Genomic DNA, 14,924 nt, shown 5'->3' with positions numbered 1-14,924 from the left:
GGAAAGAAGGTTTGTACACAAACATAAAAGAGGATTCTTTACGGTAAGAGCAGTGAGACTATGGAACTCTCTGCCTGAGGAGGTGGTGATGGTGAGTACAATAAAGGAATTCAAGAGGGGCCTGGATGTATTTCTGGAGCGTAATAATATTACAGGCTATAGCTACTAGAGAGGGGTCGTTGATCCAGGGAGTTATTCTGATTGCCTGATTGGAGTCGGGAAGGAATTTTTTTTCCCCTAAAGTGAGGAAAATTGGCTTCTACCTCACAGTTTTTTTTTTTTGCCTTCCTCTGGATCAACTTGCAGGATAACAGGCCGAACTGGATGGACAAATGTCTTTTTTTCAGCCTTATACACTACGTTACTATGTAGATGAGCCGCGGTTGGTTCCAGGACCGCACGCATCTGTGGGAAATGACCCTACAGGAGCAGCACATTCTGGTACAGGCAATTAGCAGTACAGAATATGTAGAACAAGTACTGTACATGGACTGCATAGAGGTGCTGCTAGACAAACAGTGAATCCCCTTCAGTACCGCAGGTGTTTTACCAGTGAACTGCCTATTCTAAATGTCTGGATCTCTCAGCAGATCTGCAGTGTCCATGGTATTATATATTAAATGTGATTTCAAGTTCTAATGGCCAAGGAGAGCCCACTGTATGTTAGAATTATAACCCGAAGGGCCACTTATCTAGGCTCCTTGTATTTGGATTTGGGCTCAAGACTGTCAGTGGATTCTCCATGCTGATGATGACAATGAGGAACCCTGATGCCCTTAGGTTATGACCCCACAGAAGTGCTGCTTATCAGTACACAAGGAGGCTACCGGTGTGTAATTAGTATTAGGGTGACAAATCCTTCTGGTGATGACTTCTTAAAATGAAACAAAAATATCCCATAAAGTGCTGGTCCTGGCCATTGCCTGCCAATACTGCAGTCAGTACACTGCCATACAGAAGGTGCTGTTTCTGTTCACGGGTAGAACAGCACATGCACACAGACCTCCGTGCAGCACATCAGGCAGCTGCATAGAAGAATCCTTTAAACCGATAGACTATGGACCCAAAAATACAGAAAAAAATTCATCAAACACAATCCTACAATATCTGAACTGAAATTTCCACTAACCTGTGATTTAGACCAGTCATATCGGTCCTTTAATTCATAAATCACGTGACTAAATGGTCATAGTCACATGACTTTCTTCTTGTAAAACAAAACCCCTTCGCCCCGGAAGTAGATCAGAAAAATGTAGAGGCAATCTCGCGAAGAGGTTCTGTGTGTCCTCATAGACGACTGTAATGATTACATGCTAATCTGTAGAACTCGATACTTTCCATAGGGTTTCATTAGCAGGCGCCTGTAGCTCACCTAGCATGGCCGTCTACACCTAGAGATGAACATAAATCGTCTCAGACAGACCCGCAGGCAGCGCTCTAGCTCATCCCAATATAACGTTACAGAAGGTTTCAAGATATTCTATAAACAATCGCACATTTTCGCGTTTTCTGGACTCAGAAGGCAGCGGTGTTGGAGACAGGAAGCCGTGTGCACAGCGCGGCCTCTTGTGGCTGCAGCGCCCTGATTGAGTGACTCAGTGGTACACATGGTCATAGGAGTTGTGCATGTGTTGAAGCGGGTCTGGAAGAGATGGCGGTCAGTGCCGGAGAATGGTGTCTGATGGAAAGCGACCCTGGGGTGTTTACTGAGCTCATCAAAGGCTTTGGTGCGTACCAGTCTTCTGTATTTCTAACCATGAAGGCAAATGTCGCGATATGTGTCTGCTTGCTCACAGGATATTCGGTACCTTGTGGTAGACCAGCTCCTGTGGTCCAGCCTACAATATGTCGCACATATGATTAGACTGGAGCTATGCATACACATACTGTGGGCCAGACAGTGTACCGAGGTCTGCAGCCATCACAGGTATAGACCCTTTCTTACTATCTGTTTGAAAGTTTATTGTGGATGTCCCAATAACTGCAAGCTAGGATGTCCAGCAGCCTGAAGGTCATACACCACACAATCTATATACAAAACCATGTGAATACTTTCACACTTGGGGAGTTTGATTCCGGCAGGCAGTTCCGTTGCCTGATCAGGCAAGCTGTATGCAAACGCATGTCATTTTTTCTGACTGATCAGGCATTTTTCAAACTTAGGCTACTTTCACACTAGCGGCAGGACTGATCTGACAGGCTGTTCACCCTGTTGGATCCGTGCCGCCGGACTGCCGCTCTGTCCCCATTGACTATAATGGGGACGGGGGACTAAAAAGTCGGACATGCAGTACTTTTAGTCCGGGGGCCTTTCACCGTGCTGCGCCGGAGCTCCACCCCCGTCCCCATTATAGTCAATAGGGACGGAGTTGCAAAATAGCGGCAGGATGGATCCGACAGGGTGAACAGCCTGTCGGATCCGTCCTGCCACTAGTGTGAAAGTACCCTTTTCTCTTAACCCCTTAAGGACACATGACGTACCGGTACGGCATGTTTCCCGAGTCCTTAAAGGGAACCTGTCACCATGATTTTGTGCATAGAGCTGGGGACATGGGCTGCTAGATGGCCACTAGCTCATCTGCAATACCCAGTCCCCACAGCTCTCTGCTCTTTTATTGTGTTATAAAACCGTTTTGATCAATATGCAAATGAACCTGATATGAGTCCTGTATCCGGAGATGAGTCAAGCGGAAAGGAGCCCAGCACCGCCCCGCGTCCTCCGAATCTCCTCCTTGCTGGCTGACGTCACAGAGCTGGAGCGACGAAATCTCGCGATGCACGAGCGTAGTTCCTTCCCTGTGCTGATGCCAGCACAGGGAATGAACATGATGCCGACACTGCGCATGCGCTAGCTCGCGCATTGCGAGATTTTGGCGCTCCAGCTCTGTGACGTCAGCCAGCAAGGAGGAGATTCGGAGGACGCGGGGCGGTGCTGGGCTCCTTTCCGCTGGACTCATCTCTGGTTCATTTGCATATGGATCAAAACGGTTTTTTAACACAATAAAAGCACAGAGAGCTATGGGGACTGGGTATTGCAGATGTGCTTGCGGCCATCTAGCAGCCCATGTCCCCAGCTCTATGCACAAAATCCTGGTGACAGGTTCCCTTTAAGGACACATGACGTACCAGGCGGGCGGTGATCGGAACAAGGTGCCTGCTCAAATCATTGAGCAGGCACCTCGGCTAAATGCGCGGGGGGGGAGTCCCGTGACCCCCCCATGTCGGCGATCGCCGCAAACCGCAGGTCAATTCAGACCTGTGGTTTGCTGTGCTTTCTGCAGTTTCTGATCCCCGCGGTCCTATATTTTTCACCCCCCGCACCCCTGAAAGATTTTATGCTGGCGGGTGGTGCAGGGGGGGGAGTTGCAGGCGGTGCGGCAGGAGGGATCGCGATCCCCCGCCTGCCTCCTCTTGAATAATCATTGGTGTCCAGTGCTTATTCCAGAGTGTCAGCACATTGCTGACACTCTGGTATAAACAGCTGACATCTGTGCTGTTGTCAGCCGTTTAACCCTTTCCATACCGTACGGACCGCTGTATGGAAGAGGTTAAAAGTCAGGGAGTTCTCTCCCTCTCCCATCGGGGGGCTGCTGTGCCTTTGCAGCCACCAGACAGGATGGGGTGACAGAGGGAGGGAGCCCCCAGACAGCCCCCCTCCTTCCCCTTCCCTGTCTGTTCAGTTGTGGCAGACGGGGAAGGGTCCCATGGCAACAGGACGCCTTCTCAGGCATCCTGCTGTCCATGGTGCTGAACAGATCTGTGCTAAAGGCATAGATCTGTTCAGACAAAGTGTAAGTAAAATACAGTACAATACACTATATAGTGTACTGTATTATACAGACAGCAGACCCACTGGATCTTCAAGAACCAAGTGGGTCTGGGTCAAATTTTATTTTTAAAAAGTGAAAAAAGTAAAGATAAAAAAAAAAAAAAAAACATTTATCACTGAATAAAAATTAAAATAATAAAATACACTACACATATAAGGTATCGCCGCGTGTGTAACAACCTGATCTATAAAACGGTCATGTTACTTTCCCTGCACGGTGAACGGCATAAAAATAAAAAAATAAAAACTATGAGGAAATTGAAATTTTGCCCACCTTACTTCCCAAAAAAGGTAATAAAAGTGATCAAAAAAGTCGCATGTACGCCAAAATACTACCAATCAAACCGTCATCTCATCCCGCAAAAATCATACCCTACCCAAGATAATCGCCCAAAAACTAAAAAAAACTATGGCTCTTAGACTATGGAAACACTAAAACATGATTTTCTTTGTTTAAAAAATGAAATCATTGTGTAAAACTTACATAAATAAAAAAAAGTATACATATTAGGTATCGCCGCGTCCGTATCGACCGGCTCTATAAAAATATCACATGACCTAACCCCTCAGGTGACCACCGTAAAAAAATAAAAATAAAAACGGTGTAAAAAAAAGCCGTTTTTTGTCATCTTACGTCACAAAAAGTGTAATAGCAAGCGATCAAAAAGTCATATGCACCCCAAAATAGTGCCAATCAAACCGTCATCTCATCCCACAAATAATAAGACCCTAGCTAAGATAATCGCACAAAAACTGAATAAACTGGCTCTCTGACTATGGAGACACTAAAACATGATTTTTTTTCAAAAATGAAATCATTGTGTAAAACTTACATAAATACAAAAATTGTATGCATATTAGGTATCGCGGCGTCCGTGACAACCTGCTCTATAAAAATACCACATGATCTAACCTGTCAGATGAATGTTGTAAATAACAAAAAAAACGGTGCCAAAAAAAGCTATTTCTTGTTACCTTGCCTCACAAAAAGTGTAATATAGAGCAACCAAAAATCATATGTACCCTAAACTAGTACCAACAAAACTGCCACCCTATCCCGTAGTTTCTAAAATGGGGTCACTTTTTTGGAGTTTCTACTCTAGGGGTGCATCCCCCCTGATGCACCCCTAGAGTAGAAACTCCAAAAAAGTGACCCCATTTTAGAAACTACGGGATAGAGTGGCAGTTTTGTTGGTACTAGTTTAGGGTACTTATGATTTTTGGTTGCTCTATATTACACTTTTTGTGAGGCAAGGTAACAAGAAATAGCAAAATCTGCCCTCCAAAAACCGTATGGCATTCCTTCCCTTCTGCGCCCTGCCGTGTGCCCGTACAGTAGTTTATGGCCACATATGGGGTGTTTCTGCAAACGGGGGGCAATAAATATAGCATTTTGTTTGGCTTTTAACCCTTGCTTTGTTACTGGAAAAAATGGATTAACCACCCCAGGACCGCCGTACGCAGGATTGCGTCTTTGCGGCGGTCCTGTTGTTCTGGGTGGACGCGCCGGTGCGTCCTCTCGCGAGACGCGAGATTTCCTGTGAACGCGCGCACACAGGCGCGCGCGCTCACAGGATCGGAAGGTAAGGGAGTGGATCTCCAGCCTGCCAGCGTCGATCGTTCGCTGGCAGGCTGGAGATGTGATTTTTTTAACCCCTAACAGGTATATTAGACGCTGTTTTGATAACAGCGTCTAATATACCTGCTACCTGGTCCTCTGGTGGTCCCCTTTGTTTGGATCGACCACCAGAGGACACAGGTAGCTCAGTAATATGTTGCACCAAGCACCACTACACTACACCCCCCCCCCCCTGTCACTTATTAACCCCTTATTCACCCTTGATCACCCCTGATCACCCCATATAGACTCCCTGATCACCCCCCTGTCATTGATTACCCCCCTGTCATTGATCACCCCCCTGTAAAGCTCCATTCAGATGTCCGCATGATTTTTACGGATCCACTGATAGACTGATCGGATCCGTAAAAATCATACGGACGTCTGAATGAAGCCTTACAGGGGAGTGATCAATGACTGTGGTGATCACCCCATATAGACTCCCTGATCACCCCCCTGTCATTGATTACCCCCCTGTCATTGATTACCCCCCTGTAAAGCTCCATTCAGATGTCCGCATGATTTTTACGGATGCACTGATAGATGGATCCGATCCGCAAAACGCATACGGACGTCTGAATGAAGCCTTACAGGGGCATGATCAATGACTGTGGTGATCACCCCATATAGACTCCCTGATCACCCCCCTGTCATTGATTACACCCCTGTCATTGATCAACCCCCTGTAAAGCTCCATTCAGATGTCCGCATGATTTTTACGGATGCACTGATAGATGGATCCGATCCGCAAAACGCATCCGGACGTCTGAATGAAGCCTTACAGGGGCATGATCAATGACTGTGGTGATCACCCCATATAGACTCCCTGATCACCCCCCCTGTCATTGATCACACCCCCCTGTCATTGATCACCCCCCCTGTCATTGATCACCCTCTGTAAGGCTCCATTCAGACATTTTTTTGGCCCAAGTTAGCGGAATTTATATTTTTTTCCTTACAAAGTCTCATATTCCACTAACTTGTGTCAAAAAATAAAATCTCACATGAACTCACCATACCCCTCACGGAAACCAAATGCGTAAAATTTTTTAGACATTTATATTCCAGACTTCTTCTCACGCTTTAGGGCCCCTAGAATGCCAGGGCAGTATAAATACCCCACATGTGACCCCATTTCGGAAAGAAGACACCCCCAGGTATTCCGTGAGGGGCATATTGAGTCCATGAAAGATTGAAATTTTTGTCCTAAGTTAGCGGAACGGGAGACTTTGTGAGAAAAAAATTAAAAATATCAATTTCCGCTAACTTGTGCCAAAAAAAAAAAAATTCTATGAACTCGCCATGCCTCTCATTGAATACCTTGGGGTGTCTTCTTTCCAAAATGGGGTCACATGTGGGGTATTTATACTGCCCTGGCATTCTAGGGGCCCCAAAGCGTGAGAAGAAGTCTGGTATCCAAATGTCTAAAAATGCCCTCCTAAAAGGAATTTGGGCACCTTTGCGCATCTAGGCTGCAAAAAAGTGTCACACATCTGGTATCTTCGTATTCAGGAGAAGTTGGGGAATGTGTTTTGGGGTGTCATTTAACATATACCCATGCTGGGTGAGAGAAATATCTTGGTCAAATGCCAACTTTGTATAAAAAAAATGGGAAAAGTTGTCTTTTGCCAAGATATTTCTCTCACCCAGCATGGGTATATGTAAAATGACACCCCAAAATTGACCTGTGAAATCCGAAAGGTGCTCTTTTGAATATGGGCCCCTTTGCCCACCTAGGCTGCAAAAAAGTGTCACACATCTGGTATTGCCGTACTCAGGAGAAGGTGGGGAATGTGTTTTGGGGTGTCATTTTACATATACCCATGCTGGGTGAGAGAAATATCTTGGCAAAAGACAACTTTTCCCATTTTTTTATACAAAGTTGGCATTTGACCAAGATATTTATCTCACCCAGCATGGGTATATGTAAAAAGACACCCCAAAACACATTCCCCACCTTCTCCTGAGTACGGAGATACCAGATGTGTGACACTTTTTTGCAGCCAAGGTGGTCAAAGGGGCCCATATTCCAAAGAGCACCTTTCGGATTTCACATGTCATTTTTTACAGAATTTGATTTCAAACTCCTTACCACACATTTGGGCCCCTAGAATGCCAGGGCAGTATAACTACCCCACAAGTGACCCCATTTTGGAAATAAGAGACCCCAAGGTATTTCGTGATGGGCATAGTGAGTTCATAGAAGTTTTTATTTTTTGTCACAAGTTAGTGGAATATGAGACTTTGTAAGAAAAAAAAAAAAAAAAATAATCATCATTTTCCACTAACTTGTGACAAAAAATAAAAAGTTCTATGAACTCACTATGCCCATCAGCGAATACCTTAGGGTGTGTACTTTCCGAAATGGGGTCATTTGTGGGGTGTTTGTACTGTCTGGGCATTGTAGAACCTCAGGAAACATGACAGGTGCTCAGAAAGTCAGAGCTGCTTCAAAAAGCGGAAATTCACATTTTTGTACCATAGTTTGTAAACGCTATAACTTTTACCCAAACCATTTTTTTTTTTACCCAAACATTTTTTTTTTTATCAAAGACATGTAGAACAATAAATTTAGAGCAAAATTTATATATGGATGTGTTTTTTTTTGCAAAATTTTACAACTGAAAGTAAAAAATGTCATTTTTTTGCAAAAAAAATCGTTAAATTTCGATTAATAACAAAAAAAGTAAAAATGTCAACAGCAATGAAATACCACCAAATGAAAGCTCTATTAGTCAGAAGAAAAGGAGGTAAAATTCATTTGGGTGGTAAGTTGCATGACCGAGCAATAAACGGTGAAAGTAGTGTAGGTCAGAAGTGTAAAAAGTGGCCTGGTCTTTCAGGGTGTTTAAGCACTGGGGGCTGAGGTGGTTAAAATGGAAAATTTGCCAAAAAATCTAAATTCAGCAATTTTAGCACCATTTGCCATTAACTCTTGTGGAACACCTAAAGGGTTAACGACGTTTGTAAAATCAGTTTTGAATACCTTGAGGGGTGTCGTTTCTTGAATGGGGTCATTTTTGGGTGGTTTCTATTATGTAAGACTCACAAAGTGACTTCAGACCTGAACTGTTCCCTAAAAAGATTTGCTTCTAAACTAAGCCTTGTAACATCCCCCAAAAATAAAATATCATTCCCAAATTGATCCAAACATGAAGTAGACATATGGGGAATGTAAAGTAACAACTATTTTTGTAGGTATTACTATGTATTATAGAAGTAGAGAAATTGAAACTTGGAAATGTAAAATGGTAAATTTTTTTTTTTTTTTTTATATAAATAAAAATGAAATTTTTTTACTTTATTTTACCAGTGTCATGAAGTACAATATGTGACGAAAAAACTATCTCAGAATGGCCTGGATAAGTCAAAGCGTTTTAAAGTTATCACCACTTAAAGTGAAACTGGTCAGATTTGCAAAAAATGGCCTGGTCCTTAAGGTGAAATAAGGCTGTGTCCTTAAGGGGTTAAATTCAGGCAGTCTCTGATCTCTGTGGTTACTTATCGGCGCTGCAGATCCACCAAACGACATGGGTAAAGTTTGCTTCACAGTCAAAAGTTCCAAAAGATGATGATTGCGCTGCCTATGAGTCTAGGATTCCACTCCCAGATTCTTATCCCAAATGCGCAGTTGTTTCACCTTGTAGCCAAACAATCAGATTCCAGAGGGTGGACTTTTTTGATGAGAACACTTTGATTTTAGAGGGCTGAATTTTTATGTCTATTTTGTAAGTAGAATAAATTGCTTTTAGCGGAATCACCTGGTGGAACTTCACTATTGTGTTATAACTTCTCTCTAGGGTGCGGGTGTACGTGAGTGCACTAGCCTCTGGAATCCGATTGTTTGGCTACAAGGTGAAACAACTGCGCATTTTGGATAAGAATCTGGGAGTGGATTCCTACACTCATAGGCAGCGCGATCATCATCTTTTGGAACCCTTTTCTCTTGAATGCATTGGGGGACACAGCACTATGGGTATATGCCCAGCTGTCACTAGCAGGCTGACACTAGAAGTAAAAAAGTGTTGGCTCCTCCTATCTGGGCTATACCCACTGCAGATGCAGGAGCAAACCAGTTTTCCAGGACATCCCTCCATGACAGCACCCACTGGAGGATGTCCTATTGGATCTCTGTAGGGACAGGAAGCGTAAGAGGTTAAAGGGCCCCTCCCCACCCCTCCTACCAGTGTTCTTCCTGTCCCTACTGAGATAGGAGCCGAGAGGTATCCCTGCTCTGACAAGTGGGGAGGAACACTGGGGCCGAGGCTGGTCGGGGGGGTTATGCCTCTCCTCTTCAGTCTCAAGTGCGGCCCTAAAGCTAGCACCCCTCTGGGAAGGGGTCCCCTAGCATCCCCCGGTACTTGTATCCAGTAGAGCCGCGGTATCGGGACGCTGACGCCGCTTCTCCTGCGCATGGAGCTCTGGGCGCAGCGACGGCTCCGGCGCTCCTCTGATGACGCGGACCTCGTGACTTCCCATGTGACGCGGAGAAGGCGGAAGTTAATGGTGGCGACTCTTCTCTGAATGTGTCCCCCGGGAAGAGGAGGCGGAACCGGGCGGCGACGAGGGCAGGGCCAGGACGGTAAGTCCATTTAAAAAGTGTGATGTTAGCTGCAGGCAGTGGTACATCATGGAGGCCCAGATGTCTGTAAAGCAGGATGCTACTACAGACCCCCTCGTCCAGGGTAATGTAAGTAATGCCCCTATACATTAGGTTTAGCACCTGCGTGCCCTGTTTCTATATCTCTCTCTCTCCCCCTGGTCTTCCTTAAGATGGAGAAGGAGGCTGGACACAAGCCACATGGAGACTTCAGGAAAAAAACAAAAAAGTGTGAAACCTGCACTAAAAAACTTACGGAGTCATACAAGAAACCTCTGCACGGATTGTCTAGCGAAAATCCTAAAAGAGGAGCAAACTTCCTTTCTGGCGGAGCTCTAAGCCATAGTGAGGGAAGAAGTACAGGCGGCGGGAATGAGTCAGGCCCCTTCCCTTCCGGTCCCCTCTTCCCCTCCTTCCAAACGGCCCAGAGTGCAGTTTGACTCAGATTCCGAAGAAGAGCCAGCGTACTATTCAGACGAGTTGGAGGAAGACCGTTCCCCCTCTTCAGCTGAGGAGCCAAGAAGATATCTGTTTTCAGCAGAAAATCTGGATCCGCTTCTAACAGCGGTCAGGCAAACAATGGCGGTGAAAGAAGAAGAACAGACTCGCACCGTACAAGACGAGATGTTCGGCAGTCTAAGAGCTAGAAAGAAGAGACTCTTTCTCGTCAATTCTAACCTGAGAGACCTAGTCAAAGATGAATGGGAAGAGGGTGACAAGAAGCTTTATGTGCCACGGGAATTTAAGAGCAGGCTACTCTTTAACCCAGAAGAAACAAAGCTCTGGGAGGAGATACTGAAAGTAGACATTCAGGTAGCCAAGGTGGTGAAGAAAACTTCCATACCATTTGAGGATTCCTCACAATTAAAGGATCCCATGGATCGAAAAATTGATGGACTACTAAAAAAGGCTTGGGAATCATCGGCGGTTACCATAAATACGAATTTTCCCCGGCGCCTCCACAAAGGCACTCCAGGAGGGTGTCCCCGCCTCCCCAGGACAGGAAACAATGTAGAAGCTTAGGTTTAAAAGGCCCCCTCCCCTTACCTGCTTCAGTTTGTTGTTTCCTGTCCTTGGGATCGCGTGGAAGCGCTCCTGCTACGGCGGGAGTTTAATGCGCACGGCCTGGAGGATTTCCCCGTTCGGGAGGGCCGTGCAGAGGTAGAAGGTAACAGAATGCCCTGTACCTTAGGCGTAAGTCCGGCCATGAAGGCAGCCACGGGCCTCCGTTCCTCATTTTTGTTAAAGGAACGAGGGATCAAGCGCGCATGCGCACGCACAGGCGGAAGTGAGCTCGCCAGTCCTCGGCGTCACTTCCGGTAGCGTGTGACGTCAGAGGACTGGCGGATATAGAGCTGGGAAACGAGGAGTCGGCGTCCTGCTTCGCTTGGTGACATGTCGGCTCCCGTGGAAGCTCCTGAGACTCGCAAGCCTGTGGATCCTGCAAGCCTCCTTCCCGGTAAGCCTCCTTCCCTTATGTATTAACCCCGTTGGGGGGGGTGGATGATTACACACTACCCCCACTATTTCCCTCACTGGTGGTGCTGGTGGTAATGTAGGCTGTTACATGCCCTAAAAAAGATTTAAATATTACCTTTCAGGGCCAGGACACCAGCACCAGAAGATCTGGGGAATCATTGTCTAAAAAGAGATGTGCTCTGTGCAAAAAATCCCTACCCTCTAAAACCAAAAAATCACTATGTCCTAAGTGTACGGACAAAATAGTGTCGGAGGAATCACCCTCTCTTCTTGAATCTATTCGTGGTATGATTAAAGAGGAGGTGAATTCGGCAATTGAGGCTAGACTCCCTCCGTGTTCTCCTCAGCCCTCCACTCGCAAAAATCTCAGGTGTGGCACCATCAGCCGGAGCCTGACTCCGAAGAGGGAGAGGTAGTGTCTCTTGAGGAATCCGAATCCTCTGAGGAGGAATCAGGGAAACCCCTCTGTAGCCCAGAAGAAATCGAGAGGTTATTAAGAACCATTAGGGCCACAATGAAGATTGAAGAGACCAAGGAGCCTCAGTCTGTGCAGGACAAAATGTTCCAGGGGCTGGGAGAGAAAAAGAGGAAAGTTTTTCCCGTCCATAATAATATTAAAACTTTAATTAAAAAAGAATGGAAAGATCCAGAGAAAAAGAATTTAATACCGGCCTCCTTTAAAAGGAAATACCCATTCCTGGAAGAGGATTCAGTTCTATGGGATAAGACGCCTAGAATTGATGTGCCGGTCGCCAGAATATCCAAGAAAACGTGTCTTCCCTTTGAGGACATGGGCCTGCTTAAAGATCCAATGGATAAAAAATGTGAGGGACTTTTAAAACGAACCTGGGAGACAAACACAGCCATGCTCAGGCCCAGTATAGCAGCTACGTGCACATCAAGATCCCTGTCAATATGGCTAGACCAATTAGAAGAGCATCTGGCAGTAGGGACTTTTAGGGAAGAAATCCTGGCCTCAATACCTACCCTTAAAGAGGACCTTTCACCGATTCTTACCCTATGAACTAACTATACAGATAGGTAGAGCGGCACCCGGGGATCTCACTGCACTTACTATTATCCCCGGGCGCCGCTCCGTTCTGCCGCTATGCCCTCCGGTATCTCCGCTCACTAAGTTATAGTAGGCGGAGATACCAGTCCCTAAGTTATGGTAGGCGGAGTCTGCCCTAGCGCTAATCGCAGCGCAGAGCTCACAGCCTGGGAGGTTATTTTCTCCCAGGCTGTGAGCTCTGCAGTGCGATTGGCCAGCGCTAGGGCAGACTCCGCCTACCATAACTTAGGGAACGGAGATACCGGAGGGCATAGCAGGAGAACGGAGCGGCGCCCGGGGATAATAGTAAGTGCAGAGAGATCCCCGGGTGCCGCTCTACCTATCTGTATAGTTAGTTCATAGGGTAAGAATCGGTGAAAGGTCCTCTTTAAGCAGGCATGTAATTTTTTTGTCAGACGCATCAGCAGATCTGGTGAAACTATCAGTTAGATCCGCGGCCCTCTCCAATTTCACAAGAAGAGCTGTGTGGCTTAGATCTTGGACTGGAGACGCCAGCTCAAAGAGTAGGCTATGCGCCATTCCGTGTGAGGGGGATAAGCTTTTTGGTTCAGTTCTTGAGGACATTTTAGAGAAAGCGTCTGACAAAAAGAAAGGCTTTCCATCAGAATCAAAATTCTACCAACAACGTCGGTCCTTTCGTAGCCAAAGGAGGAATAGAACAGACCAGAAGAGGAAGGATAACACCAATAGATGGCAATCCTCCAGAGGGAGAGGGAGGGGGTTTCTTTTTAACCCCGAGTCCACCTCTAAGCCCAGCCAATGACGCCAGGCATCAAGTAGGGGGCAGATTAAGAAGGTTTACCACATCTTGGGAGAAGATCTCGTCCGCCCCTTGGATCATAAGCACCATATCCATGGGGTACAAGCTAGAATTCAATACGGCTCCTCCGGAGCATTTCTCTATCAACAGACCATTAAAAATAAAAACAGAAAGCCAACAGGCCTTAGAGTCGGAGATATCATCTCTCTTAAAAAAGGGAGTTATTGTACCAGTCCCAGAAGGTCAGGAGAGGCAAGGGTTCTATTCCCCCATATTCCTTATCCAAAAACCCAACAAATCCTTCAGGTTAATAATCAATCTAAAAAAACTGAACAAATATATAACCTACAAAAAATTCTAAATGGAGTCGATCAGATCCACAGTAAATCTCCTACCCAAAAATTGCTACATGGTAACTATAGACCTTGCGGACGCATACTACCATGTTCCCATACACAGAGCCTATCAAAAATATCTCAGGATAGCCCCCCTCCTAGGAGGTCAAGAGTTTCACTTCCAGTTTCAGGCCCTTCCCTTTGGGATATCATCCGCCCCAAGAATTTTCTCAAAAATGATGGCCGAAGTGACAGGGTTCCTACACCTTCAGGGTATCCTAGTAGTCCCATACCTAGACGACCTCCTGATAGCAGGCTCATCTCTCCAGGTTCTCCAGGGTCATATACAGCTAGTGCAGAAGAAACTGACCGAGCTAGGCTGGCTAATAAATACAAAAAAATCCGACTTAGTTCCCAGTCAACTGAAAAGATTTCTAGGGATATTGTTAGATTCACACAATCTCATGTCCTTCCTGCCCCCAGAAAAACAGATAAACATAGGTCAAAAAGTCTCCAAAATTTGCGAAGCAAAGAAAGTGACCATAAGAGACCTCATGAGACTGTTAGGTCATCTGACATCCACTATTCCCGCAGTGCGATGGGCACAACATCACACGAGAATTTTGCAAAAGTTTCTCCTAGAATCCTGGGACGGAGAACAAAGCTCTCTAAACAGGAAGGTAGAAATTCCACTAAATGTGAAAATATCTCTCCTGTGGTGGAAAATAAAAAGAAACCTCCAAAAAGGAGTCTTTTGGCGACCGATAAACCAAAACACCATAACCACCGACGCCAGCAGCCGGGGCTGGGGAGCCCATACATGGAGTCATGTAATCCAAGGCTCCTGGAGTCCAGAGATGTCAGCGGCCTCCTCAAACGTAAGAGAACTGTCGGCAGTATGGGAGGCGCTAACACATCTTCCATACCTAAAGACCCATCATGTAAAGATACTGTCCGACAATGCTACTACCGTAGCCTACCTGAACCGACAAGGGGGTACCAGAAGCGAAAAGCTACAAAAATTGGCAGGGGAAATTTTTAGCTGGGCAGAGAAAAATATAAAGTCCCTGGTAGCAGTTCACCTGAAAGGAGAGGAAAACGAAATAGCAGACTTTCTCAGCAGAGAAGTTCTAAAAGGGGGAGAGTGGTCTCTAGATCCCAACATGTTCAAACAAATAACACTCAAATGGGGGCTACCAAAAGTAGATCTCTTCGCAAACCAGAAAAACAG

At 45.8% G+C, this 14,924-nt stretch overlaps 1 protein-coding gene across 2 annotated transcripts in view; it reads left to right on the top strand.

The window, feature by feature from the left end:
• The first annotated feature begins 1,514 nt into the window (after nt 1-1,514).
• Nucleotides 1,515-14,924, top strand: part of UCHL5 (ubiquitin C-terminal hydrolase L5) — a 180,500-nt gene continuing 167,090 nt past the window's right edge. For both annotated transcript variants that reach the window (XM_040407688.1, XM_040407687.1), the window contains exon 1: nt 1,515-1,727. In XM_040407688.1, the coding sequence (XP_040263622.1) occupies nt 1,652-1,727 (76 nt within the window). In that variant the 5' untranslated portion in view covers nt 1,515-1,651. The remainder of the gene's footprint in view (nt 1,728-14,924) is intronic.

This window comes from Bufo bufo, chromosome 9 (genome assembly GCF_905171765.1).
Source record: "Bufo bufo chromosome 9, aBufBuf1.1, whole genome shotgun sequence".
NCBI classification, from domain to species: domain Eukaryota; kingdom Metazoa; phylum Chordata; class Amphibia; order Anura; family Bufonidae; genus Bufo; species Bufo bufo.
The sequence above is the reverse complement of the archived record's forward strand: the minus strand, read 5'-3'. Positions and strand labels throughout refer to the sequence as shown.